The sequence below is a fragment of the Parasteatoda tepidariorum genome, chromosome X1, assembly GCF_043381705.1.
Source record: "Parasteatoda tepidariorum isolate YZ-2023 chromosome X1, CAS_Ptep_4.0, whole genome shotgun sequence".
Classification (NCBI taxonomy): domain Eukaryota; kingdom Metazoa; phylum Arthropoda; class Arachnida; order Araneae; family Theridiidae; genus Parasteatoda; species Parasteatoda tepidariorum.
In genome coordinates, this window is record NC_092214.1 from 32,822,162 (window position 1) to 32,844,508 (window position 22,347).

A 22,347-nucleotide genomic window follows, 5' to 3' on the forward strand; every position below is an offset into this window, starting at 1 on the left:
ATGGCGTTTGCAACAGAATATATATATATATATAGTAGAAAAGAAATAAGAAAAGCTAGATCAATCATTGTCAATACCTTATTCAGAAAGTTAAGTGTATCATGGTTATTGCTAAATCTGTGTTGGTAAAAAGAATTTTTGCAGAATCATTTTAAATTTTTTCATTTTACACTAAACCTCATCACTATTTCCCTATTCCTCATCCTTTTCATCATTAGCCATTGTTATTGTTCAAAACACAAGTCAGCAATGAGCGTTTGACTCCAAGGTCACACACATCATGTGCTTTTTTAAACTTCATAAGCTTCTGAAGAAGAGCAAATTCTTTCCCTTTTGCAGAGTTCTGTCTATAATAATTTCAACTTTATTATTTTGATTTAAAAAGACTGGTATTTTAATAGCAGTGTCATTAATACGCTTAATTTCTTTGTTAAATAATAAAAGTTGAATAAAAGGACTGTAAAAAATCATCATAAAAACTGATTTAAAAAAACTTACCGACAATTTTAAAGAAATGAAGCCTTGTGATTTATCCTACATTACAATTTCATTTTTTTAAAATGAAATTTTAAAAAAAATCTGTAATTATGTACTTGGTAAACTCGAAAATAAGCCTAATATAAAAACTAAATACTGCTGTATTGATTTGTTGTGTCTCCCATCCTAGAAAACATGGTAACTTTATTTATTTATTGTCTATTATAAATTAACTATTATTTTATATATAAAATTATTTGTAAATAAAGTTGTTTGTAGGATTTCAGTGTTGTTGGCTTAAGACTTTTGTTAGCATAGAAATAACTGTGAGTTAATTTGGTTTCATTTATTGTACTATAGTTTCCCTATGTTTTTATGACAAAAACAAATTTAAAGTTCATTGCAAATTTATTTTTTTTGTTGTTGTTGATCCGAGGCGCAAAATTATACCATTTTTAGAAATCAATTTTCACCAATTTGTTATCATAATTTTTAATTCTAGAACACTATATATTGCCTATGTTTTTTTTCTTAGTTGCAGTCAAAGAAATATGCTGTGCAAAATGAAATTTATAGAGCATTCGATTGAATTATTTTTAGCTCTTTCCCCCCCCCCCTTTCTTGAAATTTACCAGTATGCCAAAAAATGACCTGATTCTTTTTGTAAAATGCTGTTCTGATTTTTATTTTGAAACAATACAAGGCCCACGAATGCCAAAGGTTTACTTTAGTTTCAGCCATCATATTGTTTGTTTGTATTAAACTGAAGTCAGAAGATAATGACATTGAGAAATATTTGACTATTTGTTTTTTCTAAAGGACGGGAAAGATTTATAAAAGTTAGTCTGCATTTTAAAGGATACCATTTAAAAATTTTCATGTCTGAATTTTTATTTTTTATATTCAATTGCAGAATTTTCACTTAATATTGTTTCGAAAATCAAGAAGAAGTGTACTATGTCCCTCTTTCTTTTTATTATACTTCACTCTGTTCCTTATTGTGTTTCTCTGCTATATTTCATGTAAACTATAATTAAAAATGTGTTGTTTTATGTTTTATTTATAAATATTGAAATTTACTTATTTTTAAAAATAGACATATTTCTCAATTCAAATTTAGGGATGCTACTTGAGTGCAAGATGTTTTTTTTTATTATTTCATTAAATATTATTTTTTTTATTTGCTTCCCTTATTTTTCGAAGTACAATATTTAAATATTCTAAAAAGGGAGTTTCACTTTGTGCAACTGAAAGCAGCATTTCTTTAGAAGAGGGAAATTTTATTCATAATTATATTAGTTTTACTCAGCAAACTTCCATTGCTATGTAAAAATTTGTGCTAAAGAATGTTAAAAAGTGAAACTGTGTGTTATAGGTTTACTATGTCTAATATATATTCAATAACTTTGAGATAATATCACTTAGTTTAGACATAGTTTGCATTTGAAACTGTAGCATTATTATGAATTTAAATCACAATTGTTTTTACTATAGATTGAAAATTGCAGTTTTAAACAAAAGAACCCAGAGATTTAAATTATATGATGTGGACTATTTTGTATTGAAACCTATATTAAAATGTAAGTAATACTTTTACCTATAAAGCTTTTAAAATTATTTTTGAAATTTATACTAAATGTAGTTTCTTAAATATATAGCCTAGGCTTATTAAAAGAGTTCCCATTACGACTCTTCCATTGCAATGCCTGATACAGGAATTTTTTTTTTTTGCTATTCCATAGATGCAATGTTATTTTAATGTAAATTAGAATGTCAGAACTGAATAGTTCTTTCCAATATAGTGAACAAAATTTTGCTTAATTTTTTTTTAGGTCTAAGAAATCACTCCAAAAGCTGGTTTATTTTCAAAACAATCATTTTTTCATTCGCAATAAAAAATTGCATTGCAAAAGTCTTGAGAAAAGGATTTAAACCACTATTTCTTGTATTATTGGTAAACAAACTTGAAACATCTGAATATTTTTATGAATGATGAACGAGTGACAGAACGAACTATTCTTACACTAGATTGTCCTAAGCATAACTTTTGGTCAAAAAGATGGTGAAATTTTGATTATTATTCATTTTTGAGAATTAGAAGCATGCAATGCATCTTCATGTGGAAACCAAAAATTTCTAAATTTCTCTGTGTGTCAAAACCTCTGTGTGTCAAAGGAATCAATAAATTCATTAAACCTATTTTTCTTGTTTGAAAACTGCATATTTTCTATCTATGTTGTAATAGGCGATTTATTTTGGAGTTAAAATGCGTGGAATTTATATTCCTGTTGATTTTATTTATTTAAATGTAATAAAAACTTCAAAATTAAGGTTTCTAATAAGCGGTGCTTGTTTCTTCGTTTGATCTTGCTGAGCTCTTTTCATTTACATGGAAATGCTCTTTTCATCAAAATGAAAATCAAAGAGTGAAGGCATTTCACACATTTGTTTTTATATATACAGGGTGTTTTATAAATTCCCGGACCCATTTTGATCTTTAATAACTCATAAAATAATGAAGATATAAACAAACTTATGGCATTTATTGATGGAATAACTCATATATTTTCCTTTTCAGGTTTGAATATCTTTACTTTTGTTAATATCGTCTGCGCATGCGGTTAATTTCAGATAATTTCATTTTCCAGTCTAAATATCATCTGCTTATTAATTGCATTTTTCTCTCCTTTGTTTTTGGCAACTATTGAAATGTTATGTTTACTTTTGATGTGTTTGTTCTATGTAGTACTTTACTATGTGATGTTTTATTCGAGCGGATATTAAGGAGAATGCATACACCACAAGAGAATGCTCAGATTTTATGGTGGTTCATAGAAACGAAATCGACAGTGCAAGCACAGAGAAATAGCAGAAGAATTTACCAAAAAGATCTTCCATCCAGAAGCAGCATTTTGCGGTGAGAAAAGAATTTTCTAGAAACTGGAAGTATCGCAGATAAGAAACGTTCCAAACGTCCCTGCGCAAGTGGTTTTGACGTTGAGCGTGTCAGACAGACATTTCTAGACAATCCTAGAAGATTTATGAAATCAGCTGCAAGAGAATTGGATATGCCAATTTCGACGTTGTACAAGGTTATTAAGAAACAATTAAGACTGCATGCATACAAAGTTCAAATTGTTCAAGGTTTGGAACCGGACGATAGGCCTAGAAGGATGGCGTTTGCAACAGATATGGTAGGAAGAATAGAAGATGATGCTGATTTTCTGAAGCACATAATGTTCTCCGACGAAGCATCCTTTCATGTTTCTGGCATTGTTAATCGCCATAATGTGCGCATATATGGGGATCTGAAAACCCCCATGAATACCGTGAGACACAAAGGGATTCCCCAAAGGTTAATGTGTGGTGTGGACTGATGCACGACCGAGTCATTGGGCCTTTCTTTTTTACAGAAAAGACGGTCTCATCAGTCGTATACTTAGACATGTTGGAAAACTTCGTATTTCCACAACTAGAAGAGCTTCAGCCTCATGTCTTTTTGCAACAAGATGGTGCACTACCTCATTGGGTTATCATCGTTCGTAGTTCTTTGAATGACCATTTTCCAGGAAGATGGATTGGGCGAGGAGGTCCAATTCCTTGGCCACTCAGATCACCTGATATAACGCCGCTGGAATTTTTTCTTTGGGAATTCATGAAGGACAATGTTTACAGGAGGATCGTGTCGAACATTGATGACCTAAAAGCCAGAATTACAACCGCAATAGCCTCTGTAGATGCTTGCTGCTACCTGACGTGAAATTGACTATCGACTTGATATTCTTCATGCGACAAAAAGGGCACCCGTGGAAGTTTATTGACAAGGGTCATGAAACTTTTTGAGTCTACCTAACCATTTATGTTATTAATTTCAATCTATCTTTAATATTTTATTAGTTATTAAACATCAAAATGGGTCCAGGACTTTATAAACACCCTGTATAATGTATTATGTTTTTTCCTTTTAAATGAAATTGCATTTTGTTTTATTTGGAAATCATATCCCATTTACAGTGAAACCTGCCAAGTTGACCACCCTTGCAAGTTGGACACCTGCATAAGTTGACCTCAATTATCAAGAACGGAATTTTTCCTATATAATATAAAGAATCAAAACCTTTGTAACTTGACCACTGAAATAAGTCAATTTTATCTAGGAGTATTATGAAACTCTATTCTAAAGTCCTCATAAGTTGAATAGAAAAAAAAAATTCAGAAAATTTTCTGTCATTTTTGCAATGTATGTTAAAATTTCACTTGCTTGATGAAATATGTAAAAAGCTAATCTAAACCCTTTTAGTGAGTTGACCATTTAGGGAAACTGTAGGGGGTCAGCATTTGACCATTTCTTTCATTCAAAACATTGGGCTGATGTAAAGTCTAAACAACAGTGCCAAACAACAATGAGGGAATATTTTTGTAATAAATAGGTTTGTAAGTGTAGTAATAACAGAATAAATTTTAAAGTGTTCAAATAATTTTGTTTTGTTAAAGTTTTCAAATTACATGTTTTCGTGTTCTGATATTTTAAGAAATTATTTTTATTAAACACTTCACACGCTTAACAAACGAAATAACTTTTTTAAAAACATTAGTTAAATATTAGAATTATAAGTAACAACTTGAAGTTCACTCAAGTTTAAACACATTTTTTAAGATATTCATTAGGCTACTTGCTAAATAAAATTTTTAAGTCAAGTAAAAAAAATTTTTTAAATATGTAGCAACATGATATAGGACACGAAAAAGTAAACAATGACCCACCCCCTCTATAAGTTGCCCACTTCTCTAACTTGACCACTAAAACATTGCACCACAAGTGGTCAACTTACACAAGTTTTACTGTATGATGTTTTGATTTGTCTCTATTTTTTGGGGGGGGGGTAATAAAGTAAATTAAATAAATAGATAATAAATAAATAGACTCTTAAATAAAAGTGTCTTGATACATTCAAATATATTACTCAACTGATTTTTTTTCCAGGTGATATTTTTGCTGACACTTTTTTGAAAAGTAAAATTGAACAGGTTAGTGGAAATCAATTTTAACTGAAATAAATCCTATTTTTAATGACCAGATTTTAAAAGCACTTTTGACATTTATACTGTCACAAAAGATAAGTAATACTATAACCATTAGTTATAAAAGAAAGTGACATCTCTTTTCTTATGGGAGCATAAACAAAAATCTTTTATTATTAACAAAAGCTTCTTAATTTGTCAAATTGATAGTTTTCTTCAATATGCAAGTAAGAATGACAGATAAATGTAAATTTTTTTGTATTTCAATCTTTTATTATAAAAAAGAATTAAAAATTCATACAGAACATAGTTTATTTTATAAAATGAAGTTTAAAAATAATTACTCCAGCTTGTAGTTTGAGTTATATTCAGGGCTATAACTTGTTTGATAAAGATAAAAAAAACTGGGTATTATGAATACTTCCTGCCCACCTTTTTTTGCGATACGTAAACTACCAGCTACTAGCTCTACTTATTAAGAGTTAAAGCATAAATAATTTGTGAAATTTCTTTAATTGTGTATAAGTAAATGCAGCTGTAAAAACATATCACAAGTAAATATTCTGCTAATAAGTAGCAGTTGTCAAGCTCAGTTTACTATTCCCAAGAAAAAACTTAATGTTTTTGCTAATAGTATTTTTTTAAAAATCTTTTCTGAATAAGTTGCAGCTCTTCCTAATTGATGTTTTTTTCCTCAAGGAACTGAGAATAAATGGTCATACAAATTGTTGTTTCCTTAAATTAAATATATTTTTACCTTACTATTCATTCATAAGATTTAATCTTGGTATTAGTCAAGAGAAAAGGTGGCAACAGCAATAAAAATGTTCCTTAAAAAAGACTGAAAATCCATTTTAGAAATTGAGAAAATCATTAAAAACAATATTTTTAAAAATGTTTAATTATTAGTGAAAATTTTCCAGAAACAAAACTTTGTTTGCTTTTTAAATGGTTCCTTTTTTCCAAAGAATTAAAAAGTATTTTAAATTTTTAGAACTATCCACAATGTTTGTCTTAACTCTTTGCTACAAATGGTATTTTAAAAGCAACAGTTTTGTTGCTTGTAAAATATTATTTGGAGACTGATTGGGGCTACCAGAACAACTTATGCTGCTGTTTTAAAAATGGAACCAATAATTACAAATTGGAATCGTTCTTTACTTTTTTATTAATTTTACCAATTTTAAATGCTGATACTGAATTCCTGTAGTTTCAAATGTGTTATATTGGTTTAAAAAATTTTCAGTTATAAACCCAATCTCTCAAGGCAGTGGTTCCCTAAGTTCTGCAAGTTACACTTTTTTTAGTTAAATTTTTCTATAATTCTTACTCTTAAATAAAAGTGTAATTGAAATAAAACTCTTGTATCTATTATGGAACAAGTGAATTCATTTGTTATGAATTTTATCAACAATAATTAGGATATTGATGCTTCCTATGAGTTGTGGCATAAACTTTGGAAATAACTATCTTAACATTAGCTAGTGTTTCTCTTTTAGAATCAAAGTTTAACTCTAGAGTTTGGAGGAAAAACTAAAAAAAGAAGCCTTGTTTCAAAGCTAAAATTTCAGTCTGGAGAAAATAATATGACATTGGATGAAAGTGTTTTACAAAAAATTTCTGAAATGCCATCAACCTCACTTGATAGTAAGTTTCTGAACAAGATACTATAATTTTCATACTAACAAATAAATAATCTTATTTGAATTTTTAATTATAATTTAATTAATTTTAATGATAATTTTTCTAAATTTTAATAATCTTATTTTTTATCTTGAGTTAGCTTTATTCATGGGAAGATAAAGATTTACTTACAGAATGAACGAATTGCGGCTTTTGCTATTTATGATTTATTAAGCATACATATGTTCACTTGGAGAAACATGCCAGTTTTTATTATTTTCACAAAATGTTTGTTACTAAGAAAAGCAAATTGTTTTAATTTGAAAAATTATAAACCAATCTTTTGGGGAGAGTAGTAAAATTATTATAAGTTTAATCGTAATTTAAAAATTGAACAAGCACTTTTGCTTAGTTTTTAAAACAAAGTTTTTTGGGATTTTCATCAAATTTATTGAATGTAAAAATATTAAAAGCAAAAACGCAGTTTTTATTGATCTTTTTGCTATAAATTAAACTATAACAGATTATCAGTGAAAATAGATCTATCATTTGCTTTGAAAATTTGTTTACATTACTCAATGTGGTAAGTATTATGTACATATATATGTCTGTCCATTGACTTCTTATTTCAATCAATTTTCTATATCATTATGATATTTGCATGGCTTAAAATAAACCTTTATCAATTCAGGCAATTTTTGGTTTTGTGATAGTGGCTTTCACAATCCCTTATTAAATAATAAATTTTAACATTTAGCTTATAAATTTTTACATTAATGTTAAACTTATATGTAATAAAAGTTACATGTATGCAATAGAAGTTAATAATGTGTAATAAAAGTTATCTTATATGTAGTTAACTTATATGTAATTAAAGTTAAAATTCTTTAAAATATTTTTCAATAAAAGTATATTTTAGTCTAGTTCTATCATTTTAAAATGACATTTTAGTGTTCTTTTATTAAAACAAAAACTATACATTTTAATTAGTGAAATCAACTATTTTCTTTTATCAAATCATAAAAAAAAATTGTAATTACTAAGTAATTTTTGTGGTTCTATCTCAGTGAGATGCAGTTAAACTAGATACTAACTCTCGAACTTAAAATTCTGTTGAAGGGTATTTTTTAAATTTTTTTTTATTTAAAAATTGGTTTTACAAGTTTCTTAATAACTAGACTTTAGTAAATTGATATTAATTTCATTAAACAGTTATATATTGTTATTTTAGAATGCTATATAATACTCCTTTTTAAAATGAGTTTTCTTTTTCTTTGTTTAGTTAAGCCTACAGTTCTGTCCACATCTGATGATATCATTCCTCCTGTAAATAAGACTGCTTTGAGTCCAGCAGAAGTTTATAGCATCATTGATAGTATCTTTCTATATATATTTTAGAAATTATGCAAGGTGGTAAAGGAAATCACAATATACTTACTCAACTTTTAATTGATGACAGCTACAATCAGAAATTGTGTACATAAAGTGAGCTGGTTTTATCTAATTAATAAAACTTGTTACAGAACCACCTAACCTCTGAATTCTAACTTAATGTCTCTCTATGAGGGATTCAAATTCTAGGAAAAATTTAAATTGAAAAATTGTTACATAATCAATTTATGACAAAAGTATACAGTTGCTCTTTTTTGTTAAGTGTATAATATGTGAAACACTGATTCCCAACACCAGACTTACAAAATATTAAAACAAGACTTAATGTATACAAGGCCATTTTTAGGTTATTTTAAAGATAGTGTATATTTTATAAAAATTTCATTACAAGTGGATTAGTGAACAGTGTATTAACAATAAGTCAGTAATAAATAGCAATGAATTTGCTTAATGACAAATCTTTGGAAGACATTTTAGAGAATGAGTTTCTAAAAATTTTTATAAACCTATAAATTGTGTTATGGCAGTTGACAACAATTTTTAATTTTTTAAAGTACTTTTTATCAAAATGGCATACATTGAATGAAAAATACCTTTAAAATATTGTTTAAACATGTTATCTCATAATGTTCATTCATTACAAACTTAAAAGATATTTTTTCAAATCTGTGGATAAGTTGAAGAATTTTTTTATCAATCCCACAATCTGTAGCAAGTGGTGAACGTTCTTTCAGCAAATCAAAAGCTATAAAATCATATTTAAGATCAATAATGACACAAAAGAGACTTAATTCTTTGGCAATAATTTCTATTGAAAATGAAATCGCAAAAGCAATTGATTTTGAAGAGTCTATAAAACTGTTTGCGTCTTCTAAAGCACGAAAAATTAAATTTTAATGTTTATATATTTTGTAAGTCATGAAAGATTATGCTCATTAAAAATATCACTTATCTTAGATATTTATTCTAGAATACTTGAGGAGGTATTCTTATTAATTAAACTATGTCTTTGTTTTTTAAACTTGAAATTGTTATTTGTCTTCTTCATTTGTTTCTTAAATCAAAATTTAAGGTTGATATAAATTTTGTAGTAGAAATCTTAAAATTTTAAACATAAAAAGCTATTTTATAGAACGTTATAGCTATACCAGTGAGACAGTTCATGGAGAAAAATAAGTTTTAATTATTATTATTATTTATATTTAATTCAGATTCCTTTTTCAAATTGAGGTAAGGGTGTTGTTTTAAGTATCACCAGCTGCGAGAAAATTCTTCCAACACTGTATATATATATATTTCTAATAATTAAATTTTTATCCTCCATGCATATCTTTAAAATAGAGATTTATATTATTTTTAAGAGGCACCCATTCTCTTGGCAAAAAAAAGACCCTAAAATTTAGAATTCTTGGATCCTAAAGACCTGTATTCTCTGAAGTCTAGCTAAATCTATGGATTTAAAACTAAAAAAGTTTTATTATGAAAGCCTCAAAAAAATCAAGAAATTGCAAAATATATAACATTTTAATTAAGAGATATGGGTTAATCAGTTGCAAAACTTTTTAAGTTCCATCAAGATTCTTTTATAAAGTAAAAACAAATTCTGTAACAGAAGTTATTTTTACTTCATTAAAAAAAAAAAAAAAAAAAAAAAAATACAGAATTTTAGTAATTATAATTTTGTAACAGAGCCTGTCTATATAAAGTCAATAACAAAAAGTATATTAATTTAAAGAAAAGAATCAGAATGGAGCTTACTGAATTTTTCAATTGAGTGACTTATATATAATACAGTGAAACCTTCAGGAAAGACCATCTCTGTGTGGCAACCTCCACTATATATGACCATTTTTGGGAAACTCAGACTTTTTTTATAGACTTTGTGTTGAAGAAAAACCTTTTCCCACTTGGATCAAAACCTCTCCCAGCAAAATAAAGAAACAAAAAAATATCAACAAAAAAAATATTAACAAATAAGTTGATTTAAATTCATTCAAAAAGTTTGTGAGTGGCTCTTATTTGGAGAGCTCTTTTTGACGATTGCTAAAAGAGATTGACAACTTCATGTTACAGTCTGATGCTATCAATGATTTAGTCAAATTAGAAAAAAAAAGTAATTTTAGAAAAAGCTAAGCATCTTAAACAGACAAATCTCATATTTTTTTTTAAAAATAAAATATTTTTTTCATGATATAAAATTAAATGCAAACTTTAACAAAAAACATGATTGTTTATTTATTTAAAATAGTTCTATCATTCATATTTGATAAATTTATTTTTACACATAATTACATTAGCAGAGGTCATTTTTATTGACACTAAATTTTATTTGACACCAACACAAGTGATATTTCCGCACCAAGAAAATAAAGCTGAGTAAAATTTAAATTGCTTGCGAAAAATAAAGTACCTTCAATAACATTATTTAAGAACGTCCAACCTCCAATAACGACCAATTTATTGAGAAAAAAGAGTGGTTGCTCCCTAAAGGTTTCACTGTACTACTTTCTCATAATTAAGGTCTGTAGTAAAGCGTAGTTAAGGCTTCAGATTCTGAATAAACTTACTATAAAAGTTTAAAATTGAAATTTAGTCTGTTGATTTAAATTATGAAAATTTTAAATGGATTTAATATTCAAGCAATGTTTTATGCATAATTCTAAACTATTTTCTGCTTAACGAGAAAGTTTTAGAAATATTGCAATAAAAAATTATAAATAATATTATCTAGACTTAATGCATTTTTTTTCTTCAAAAAAATTAATGATTGCTGAGTATCTTCAAAGCTTAGATTCCTGTGTTGTGAAAGACTTAATTAAAATTAGTCATACCTGAAGATCTATACTCTGCTTTGGAATCTGAAATTGGAAAATTCAAAGATATTACTTACGAGACATTACAAGCATGGAAGAAGGAATCAAAGTAAAATTTACTGTTCATCAGATCAGTACTATTTTTTAGAAGAAATAAGTAGAATTTTTTATTCATACAATTTTGATAACTGTAGATTTATAAATTCCTTTTTTAAATTTGTGTATTGATCCAGACTTGACTTCAACTTCATCCATATTCATTCTTGTTTTTCTTTAATCAAAACCAATATACACTGATGGAAAAAAAATCCCTACACCAAGAAAAATTTATTGTAGAGTAATGAAATTTCAGCAATGCATTTGCCGGAGTAATATATTCAATTGATTAAAGTTTCAAGATCACAGGTTAATGCAATTAAAAGAAAAATCATTTCAAACGTGAAATACTAGTATATTAATAAACAGTGTAACCACCACAATTTTGAATGTAAGCATGCAATTGGGCATGCATTGTGTTACACAGATGCTGTATGCCATCTTGTGGGTGGAGTTCCATGCCTGTTGCTCCATGCTCTGTATTGGTCAGTCAATATGGAGATAGTTAATGCTAGTTGAGGATGACGCTGAAGTTGTCACCTAATGATGTCTGATACATGCTCGATTAGTGAAGGATCTGATCTAGCTGGCCAAGACAACATGCTGACATTCTATAGACTATGTTGGGTTACAACAGCAGTATGAGGGCGAGCATTATCCTGTTGGAAAATACCCCTTTGAATGCTGCTTATAAATGGCAACAAAACAGTTTGAATCACCAGGTTGACATACAGATTCGCTGTCAAAGTGTGTGGAATAACAACGAAATTGCTTCCCAGACCATTACTTCAGGTGTAGGTCAAGTGTTCCCAGGCCGGAAAAAGGTCAATAGCAGGCATTCACCTGTCTTCCTTCTAACCAATATAGGGTTATCAGTAGCACCAAAGCAGAACAGACTTTCATCAGAAAGCACAATAGATCTCCGCTCTGTCTTCCAGTAAATTCTAGCTTGACGCGATCTACGTCCTAAACGGCAGTGGTTTGGAGTAAGTGGAATACAAGCTGCAGGGCGTCTCACTCGAAGCTGTACTTGAAGTAGCTGATATAACAGTTCGTTGTGTCACTGCAGTGCCAACTGCATTCGAATTTCTGATGCAGAGGCGGTACAGTGTGCCATATCTATACACGGCGGTCTTGAGTAGTGCGGCGTGACAGCCCAGAACCCAGTATTCATAAAGCAGTACCTTTCCTTAATCACTGCTGCCAACAATCATGGATAGTGGATACATTTCTTCCCAGTCTTTCTGCAATATCGCGTGGGGGGGTGTTTAAACATGTTATCTCATAATGTTCATTCATTACAAACTTAAAGGATATTTTTTCAAATCTGTGGATAAGTTGAAGAATTTTTTTATCAATCCCACAATCTGTAGCAAGTGGTGAACGTTCTTTTAGCAAATCAAAAGCTATAAAATCATATTTAAGATCAATAATGACATAAAAGAGACTTAATTCTTTGGCAATAATTTCTATTGAAAATGAAATCGCAAAAGCAATTGATTTTGAAAAGTCTATAAAACTGTTTGCGTCTTCTAAAGCACGAAAAATTAAATTTTAATGTTTATATATTTTGTAAGTCATGAAAGATTATGCTCATTAAAAATATCACTTATCNTTGTCATCAGTGTATGTTGTACACTACTTTGGCTGAGCATGATACTGTTGCTGTTAAGTTATTCTTTTTGGACAGCTATTTTTTTTCTTTTTCACAAACGTAAATGAACATTAAGATTAAGGATGTTTATTAAAGAATGAATATTGATTTTATTAATTTAGAATCATATTTGTAGAGAAACCTATTTATGTTCTTTCTCATAAAATATAAAATAAGCCTAATTTGCAAATATTTATCAGATATGACCTAAGATTTCTACATGTAGTCAGGCAGTAGTCAATTTTTAATACCACTCTATTTGTCTTCGTACAAAATAATAAGTATGAAAAATATGTACCATAGTATTTATATTAAACTTTCCATATTCTACCAGACTTTTTTTAACCAAATATTTTAGTTCATTTTCTTTATTCTTTTAGTTTATAGTTTAGTTTTACCTTAATCATTTCCTCTTGAGAAGATCTTTTAATTGTCATGATGAACTAGTTTTAAGTTATAATCAGTTGAATTTTTTAAAAAAGATTATAGCTCTGGGACTCATAAAATATGTTAAATTACATGCTAAAGTATCATAAATATTTATATTTCATTTTAATGTTGCAATGAGCTAGCAAATTGATTTGAAAACAACTGTGGTGCAAGCAGTTTCAAGGGCGTAGCCCTAAATATAATTTGAATAAATATATTTTAGTTATTTTATGTCCAAGTTGAAATACTTACTTCTTGAGATGTTGTTTAAGATTTAATGTTGGGGTTAAGAAAAGTATTGTTAAAGAAAAGATTTATTGTTAGAAAGAGCTTTTATGCATTTCTGGATCCTAAGGTATACCCATAGATACTTATCAGAGGGAATGGAGGCAGCACTTTTGCATGTCTGTGAGAAAGTTATGCAAGGAATAGAGTTTTTTATATACAAGAACAGGCAGAAATTGCTGGGACCTGCAGAAGTTTTGTTGCTGAAGCAGAATTTAGACTATAGATAGATGGTGAAATGCCCGATGAAACTTCTGCGAGTACTACATCAAAACTTCTATAGCTGCAATGATAAACCTACTCCCACCTGTTCTCACATATTAAAAAAAACTTTGTCTGAACATCATTTTTCCACAGAGATGCAAACAGCTGAAACACCCTTGCCTCATTCCCATATATCAGACTTCTATGATTCCGGACAATAAGTGCTTATTCTATAGTATTACAAATTTTACAATTCCAGTGGCTTTTATGTTAAGTAGTGTCTGAAATATTGCTTTATATTTTGCAATAAATCTTTTAAGATAATTATGTTTGGTTCCATTTTATGGGCTTGCCATAAGAAACGTACTATAAATACAATATATATATATATATATATATATTCCCCTTTAAATCTCACTATAAGTTCTTTTTCAATGTATTGTGCAACTTATGAATCTCAGATGTGTTTGAATATTATGAAATACAGATACATTGATAACATTGCAGGTTTTCAGATATCATTATTCATTACCTGGAAACGAATTATCATAGTTTGTCCATTGAAAATACTAAGTTATTGTACTATATACAATTTTTGATAATCTTTGTAAACGTCAAGTATACAGACTTGAGGAAGAAAGGTATTGGTTTTATTGTTGGGTATGTTTTTAAAAATTGATTAATCAAGTAATTATCTTCTATTAAATTTGAAAAAGTTATGCTGAATTGTTATAAACTTTTAAGTAAGTTCTTTTATATTTCTGTGTTACTTAAAGTTGACATATTTTTCCTGAAATGAAAAAAAATTACTGTTAATCTGAAAGTCTAATAAATTAAAAATTTTTTGAATGTTTTGTTCATAAATATACATTCGAAAAAGTACTACCATAAGAGCCAGTTTGCTGGCCAGGAGATAATTGAGGTTAAGTCTCCACAATTTCAAGACCAACAGCAGGATGGCTACAATGTGGTCAGCATTTAATATCAACCTTTGCTTCCCAGACAAGCTAATACCAATCAATCTAAAACTGGAAAAGCTTCAAGCTGTCACCTGAGTTAAATATACATGTTTATTCATAATTTCCTCCGGGCAGGAACTGGACTATTGCATTGATGTATGCCGTGTGACCAAGGGTTCACACATAGAACACCTGTAATGTATGTAAGTAAAACTTGAATAGTTTCGGAATAATTTCAAATGTTTCTTTTTTTTATATTAGTCTTCCTTTTTTTTTTTACTATAATGCTTCAAAACCCTGGAGGGAATTATGAATAACCCTGTATATATCTTGATATAGTTTTTATACTTTATTTACTAAATTATTTTTTTAAAATTGAAGAAAACATAGATTTCACTTAAGTGTGTGTTTTCATGAAAAAAAAAGTTTTTTTTGGGGGGAAATTATATGAATTATAAGTTATACATCAGAGGATAATTTATATTTAATCTTGAGGCAGCCATTACATGTAACTTTCATTACAAACAATTTTGAAATAACAAAAGTTATCTGATAGTAATAGAGTTCAATTAATATTCTCAAAAATATTTAACTTTTCAATTTCTTTTCTCTTCCATGAAAAGGCTTAAATTACCTTTTATTTCCTGACAGTTCTTTTCTCTTTAAATTCTTATACCAGCAAACCAGATTTTCCCTTGAATTATATCAGTTATTGATAGTAATTTGGATAAAAAGTTAAGAACTCTGAATCTTAATATACTAAATCAACTAGTCATAAACTGGTGTTAATTGATAAAATGTTTTTGACAAATTCTAGAAGTTAATAAATTTAGTTAAAATTTAAAAAAAAATTGAAATATCATAATAGGGTAATTTTTAAAAGTTTTCTTTTTATCATTATTATAAATATTCTCGTAGCAAAATTTTACTGAACATTATAAAGTATATATTTATAATTCCATAGATCCACTTCCTGAAATACCACAACCTTACAGGCAAGGCATGATGAAAAGATACCTGCTAAATAGGTAAAATACTTTTAATTTTTTATATACATTTTGTACAGTGTGCCAAAAAAGGGTCACTTTGAATAAATTTTGATCTAATGATTGGATCTTCATGTTCTAGGACTCAATCTTCATGGTTTCAGGGGGTGACCTCAAATATGGTAATTATTTAGTTGCAGATGATGTTTTAAGTTACAAGATCAGACACTAAAATGTTCTTTCTCTAAATAAGCATAAATGTTTCAGATTTTTGACTCAGAAAATATGGTCCTAACAGGAGAGTAGTCTAAAGTTTTTAACCCTTAAATGCTAATTTTACTTTTTGTGTAATTCGATATATCTCTCAAGAACTTTTTAAGCAAATTGAAAAAATTTTTAAATTATAAAATTCATTTTTCCAAATATAATTCCATGCCAAAGATAGACTTTAGTAAATATTTATTATTTTATTTAATAATAGTTTAAAAAATAATCAACACCTAACCCAAAATTTTCCTGTCATTGAAGGCTTGTTGACAGCTTCACATAGGTAATCTCATCTAAAATTAACAAAAACAGGTAAAAAAATAACTGAAATTATGATGTTATTAACAAATAAAAAATTAATGACGTATGAGATGTATTTACTGAAAGTATGAAAGCATTTACTAAGAATAGCAAACTTTACCTTAATGTAAAAGACTTATACTTATATACCCTTTAATACATTGATTCTAAAATATTTTTGATTTTAACAGTTAGTAGAAAAAGAGGGTTAGTGTAGACATTTTTACAAATTTGTCAAAAAACCATATTTAGTATAATTTTTAACTCGTGAAGTATTTTTTAAACAATAATTTTAACGTTTACCTTCATCCTGGTTTATATTTGAAATTACAAAGTTTAATTTTTTTAGAATAATCTTTAAAAAAAAGTTTGTTTTTGTTCCCACTACACTGGCTAGTGTGGACAAGCTTGATAACTTATTAAGTAATCATTTATTACAACTCAGAAAGGTATATTTAAAGCCAAAATGGAATCAATTTCAATCTTAGCCTTATATGAGAGTAAATACTGACATGTTTATTCTCAAATAAGGAAAATACTAATTTGTAATAGAGCATTTCACTATAATAAGAAAGATATATTAAATCAATACATTTGAAAATCATTAACCAATCTGCTTTATTTGAAAGCACATAACTAATTTTAAGTTGATGAAATGGTCTGAATGAGCAACACATGCATGGTGCATTGCTTAGTGATATTTTCATCCCTGGAGCAATGGAAAAACTCACTAAAGAGAAGACTGGACTATTCACTGATATTCTGTTTTATTTTGATGTATGGTAAAAAATTTTATTTAATTCAATAAAAGTGAATTAATGTAATGATTTCATGCTATATGTTTTACTTAATATTGAAACCACTAATTATAAAAACACATCATCCAACTAAATCATTCTGATTTAGAATATAAATAACATCAAATGTGTTATAACTGATAGATGTATTATATTTATAACCGGTATATGTGTTATATATATATCTGGTATTATACAGTATCTTTCTTCCATTGGAAGTTGAATGGGGTCACTGTGAATATGTCCACACAAGTCCCACCACCATGTGTTTATACTAGCTCCATGAAAACATGTTTGTTTATGCTTAAAGCTGGTAAAATATGCAAAGCAAAAGTAAATATTAAGTTTGATTACACAACTACAAATGTAAGATCTATGATATGCCTATCTACTATATCTCAAAGATGAAATTTGACTAATAGGTAAAAAAGTTATTCAAGATGTTCAATCTAGCCCCTCCTCCTCTAAGTATTAGATTTACTCTGAATAAAATGTTTGCTGTTTTGTATAACTATATTTGAATATCTTGGTTTACAGTCCAATGTTTTATATCAATGATCATAATATTTGAAATAAAGAAAAATTATTATTCATAAATTTATAATTATTTTGTCAATTTAATATCTGTTTAGTTTTAAAAAAATCATTATTTATGGTTTCATAATTTAATCATATTGCAATAATTACCAATTGAATGCAAATTTTCTTTATCCCGTGGGGTTAGAAAAATACCCTGTTATCTGTTTGATAAAGATGTTTCAATTATAAAAATTAAAGCTAAATGCATTTTCTTGAAAATGATCCATATGGAGTTTATAGCAGAAAATATACTATTTTTTGAGAAATTTTTTTTTCAAACTTTGATGTTCTGGTGGGTGGAGTCTAAATAAGTTTGAGCTGAAGCTTTCCTTTCAGATTATTGGTTTTATGCCAAATGGTAACTTTTTAGAGGGCAACGTCCATAAAATTTGAATTTGTGACAATTCAACTGTATAAGCTAAAGTGAATATTTTAAACATACAGATTTTAAGGAAAGTGTGTCAAACTTTTGTATCATGTTTTGTCTTTCTATAAATGTTATATATATATATAACAAAAAAAGCTTCAATTAATCTTTTTATGTTATTCCTTTTCTGTAAATCCTTTTCTTAATTTATTATTCAAAACAAAACGCTTTCTCACACTTTTAAATTCACATCCTGTCCTTTAATCTACTTTTGGTTCAAGTATGCATTAATTAAAAGTAAGACATTTTCCCCTTTGCTCTTTGTGGGAATCGCGCGACCTATTTAATAAACCAATATCAATTACTAAGTTTTCCCTTATTCCCTAGAATGAAACATTTTATGCAAGATTTTTGCAAGATTTTCCTTAACTTTTATTGAGGAACACAACGATTTTGTGTCCACTTTGATAACTGTTCTCTGTCTAATAATTAATAAATAAATTTCGTTTCCTTTTTCCCTGCCTAAGACCTGTTTTTTTCCTTCCACTCGGCAACGGCGTTATATATAGGGTAAACGAACCAGAGAAGGAACACTACCCAGTGAAGGAACATTTCATATATATTGATTTAAAAATAAGAATTTGAAAGTTTTTCTTTAGATTGATTGGTAACAATAGCTTACTGCCAAACAATAGGAAGTCATCAGCAATATTTTGAATTACCTGGTCAAATAGACTTCTCTGGAAAAAATTTTGAATTTGTTATTATCTCTGCAACACCTTGTTTCGTTGAAAAAATTATAAGATGAGTGTTTGTATTTATATGTTTGAAGTGGAATTAATTGCATGTAATAGTTTTATTTTTCTCACTGTGAAAAAGAGAATTCAAAATATAGTTATTGAAGTTACGTTTTATTTTTTTAAGCATCATAGCATAATAAAGTACTGAGATAAGGGGGTGTTTATTCACTAGATCACCAAACGATGAAAAACCAGTGAAGGAACAAGTGTTCCTTTACTGGTTTTTTTTCTAAGTTAATGAAAATAAAAGATAAACTTTAATTTTCGTGTACCTTTATTGATGTTCCGCATCAAAAGTATGTTAAAAATACGAAAAACAACTACTAACCAGTGAGGGAACAGGCATGTTCCTTTACTGGGTATAGATTTCCCAGTGAATGAACAATATGTGTTAATATGTTGACACTTTACTTTTCAATTCATGATTACAAAAAAAAGTTAACATTTTCCAAGTATTTGTATGTTATAATTTCAAGAATAGGCTTGTTTTTAGATATTTGTATGGCATATAAATTTGTAAAGAGCATTAAAAAATAACCAAAATTAAGTGTTCCTTCACTGGTAAGAGCTGTTCCTTCACTTGGTCTTCTTACTACTTGTTTTTTTTAACCTCCAAAACTTTAAAACATTATTATGTAAGTTCTTGACAATTTTTTTACATAATTTGCAATTAGTAACAAATATATTGACACTGTCATTTAACTAAAATTACGAATTTTGAAATTAATATGATTTTTTAAAAGGCAAGCGAAGCTTAAGTGTTCCTTCACTGGTTAGTTTACCCTATATATATATATATATAGGGTAAACCAACCAGTGAAGGAACACTACCCAGTGAAGGAACATTTCATATATATTGATTAAAAATAAGAATTTGAAAGTTTTTCTTTAGATTGATTGGTAACAATAGCTTACTGCCAAACAATAGGAAGTCATCTAGCAATGTTTTGGATTACCTGGTCAAATAGACTTCTCTGGAAAAATTTTTGAATTTGTTATTATCTCTGCAACACCTTGTTTCTTTGAAAAAATTATAAGGTGAGTGTTTGTATTTATATGTTTGAAGTGGAATTAATTGCATGTAATAGTTTTATTTTTCTCACTGTGAAAAAGAGAATTCAAAATATAGTTATTGAAGTTACGTTTTATTTTTTTTAAGCATCATAGCATAATAAAGTACTGAGATAAGGGGGTGTTTATTCACTGGATCACCAAACGATGAAAAACCAGTGAAGGAACAAGTGTTCCTTTACTGGTTTTTTTTCTAAGTTAATGAAAATAAAAGATAAACTTTAATTTTCTTGTACCTTTAGTGATGTTCCGCATCAAAAGTATGTTAAAAATACGAAAAACAACTTCTAACCAGTGAGGGAACAGGCATGTTCCTTTACTGGGCATAGATTTCCCAGTGAATGAACAGTATGTGTTAATATGTTGACACTTTAATTTTCAATTCATGATTACAAAAAAAAGTTAACATTTTCCAAGTATTTATATGTTATAATTTCAAGAATAGGCTTGTTTTTAAATAGTTGTATGGCTTATAAATTCATAAAGAGCATTAAAAAATAACCAAAATTAAGTGTTCCTTTACTGGGTGTTCATTCACTGGTAAGAGCTGTTCCTTCACTTGGTCTTCTTACTACTTGTTTTTTTTTAACCTCCAAAACTTTAAAACATTATTATGCAAGTTCTCGACAATTTTTTTATATAATTTGCAATTAGTAACAAATATGTTGACACTGTCATTTAACTAAAATTACGAATTTTGAAATTAATATGATTTTTTTAAAAGGCAAGCGAAGCTTAAGTGTTCCTTCACTGGTTAGTTTACCCTACATAGCATTCATTAATGAATTTAGTATACTGAGTTAATCATTATTTTGAAATATATGCCACAATATTTTTATGGAAATGTGATAATTTTTTTTAGATCATTCCCACAAAGGATGAAAGATAAGTTAGTGGCAGATTTAATTATTTTATGTTTGCATCTGAATCATTTTAATGTTGATGGAACACTTCTTGCTTTAAGCACTAAAATTAGCATAAAAAGGTACTTGCATCAAATTTTTTTCTATTTAGTTTGTGAACGCTGTTTCATATTCTTATTGTTTATAATTTGATAAATCTTTCATGCTTGATTTAGCCACAAATTTTATCAGGATGTTTTCTTCTTCATTCAAGATAACTTTTAAAAAAAATTTTATAATATGTTTATGCTGTTGTTTTAAAATAAAATTAATTTTTTTCTCATAATTTATGAATTTTAAAATGTATTATAGAGAAGTTATTAATTTTTTAAATTTAGTTGTATTTAAAAGGTTTCATTAAAATAAATATGAAATTTTTTTTTAAAATCCTGTCATTAGTTAATTCTAAAAAACTAACTACCACTAAGCACACAAGAAAATACAGGTTACTTCAAAAATCGATTACTACGTATTGACGTCATTTATGTGTAAGCAAGTTTTGAAAGAGAAGCAAAAAAATCCTTGCTCAATTGTTTCTACTTGAAGATTTTAGTATTACATCGAGTGGTGAAGGGTAAGAATAATAAAATATGGTATTTGTATTGCATTTTTAATTAACAATGTAAGCATTCTATTAAAAGGTTACATTAATGTACCTTAAAGCTACGATATAAGGTCTAAAACTTGTAATAAAAGGGACATTGCGTCTTTTAAGCTGAGCTTATCTTATGATGAAGATGGCAGGTTAGCCATATTTTTCTTCGCATGGTCTAAGATTATACGCTGTTAGAAATGTAGGAATCTTTTCAATAACTAAAAAGTCAATGTTCAATTTTCATGAATCAATTTTTAAAAAAATTAAAATGTATAATAAAAGCAATTTACAGCAGAGAATAGGCAATTGATAGTTTTGCCCATCTAATCTCAAGAACTGTCCCATAAAAAATATTAATTGTTATAATGAGGGATTGTTATAATAATGAAATGGATTATTTATAAACAATCAAAACATTAAGGTTAAATAATAGGTTACTTCCCTATTATCTTTATTTATAATAAGTGATAAACATTGATTCAAAACAGTTGCTGAAGTTTATTTTTTTGTTTAAATTGTTCAATTTGGTAGATTTAGTTTTGATAATTGTTTATATTGTTATAGATTGTAACTATGAAATTAAAATAAAATTTACTAAACTATTTCTTTTGACTTTTAAGTACCTGTGAGTTTTTTGTAAGTCTAAAAGAATAATTTTAAATTATACCCTGTTACCCACAAATTTCTATTGATTATTAAACCTTTTAACTACTTCTAAGAGTAGCCATA

The 22,347-nt window shown here is 27.8% G+C and overlaps 1 protein-coding gene across 6 annotated transcripts in view; it reads left to right on the top strand.

Annotated features, from left to right (window-relative positions):
* LOC107445930 (DNA-directed RNA polymerase I subunit RPA49) overlaps positions 1-22,347 on the top strand; it is a 36,419-nt gene that overhangs the window by 12,501 nt on the left and 1,571 nt on the right. For 3 of the 6 annotated variants that reach the window (XM_071187949.1, XM_043050348.2, XM_071187948.1), the window contains exons 5-12: positions 1,972-2,057; positions 5,462-5,505; positions 6,999-7,146; positions 8,405-8,497; positions 11,340-11,436; positions 14,503-14,636; positions 15,919-15,982; positions 20,984-21,106. In XM_071187949.1, coding sequence (XP_071044050.1) covers positions 1,972-2,057; positions 5,462-5,505; positions 6,999-7,146; positions 8,405-8,497; positions 11,340-11,436; positions 14,503-14,636; positions 15,919-15,982; positions 20,984-21,106 — 789 coding nt within the window. Of the gene's footprint in view, positions 1-1,971; positions 2,058-5,461; positions 5,506-6,998; positions 7,147-8,404; positions 8,498-11,339; positions 11,437-14,502; positions 14,637-15,918; positions 15,983-16,082; positions 16,123-17,523; positions 19,831-20,983; positions 21,107-22,347 lie in introns of those variants that run through there. The other 3 variants (XM_071187951.1, XM_071187950.1, XM_071187952.1) reach the window with 3 other exon arrangements.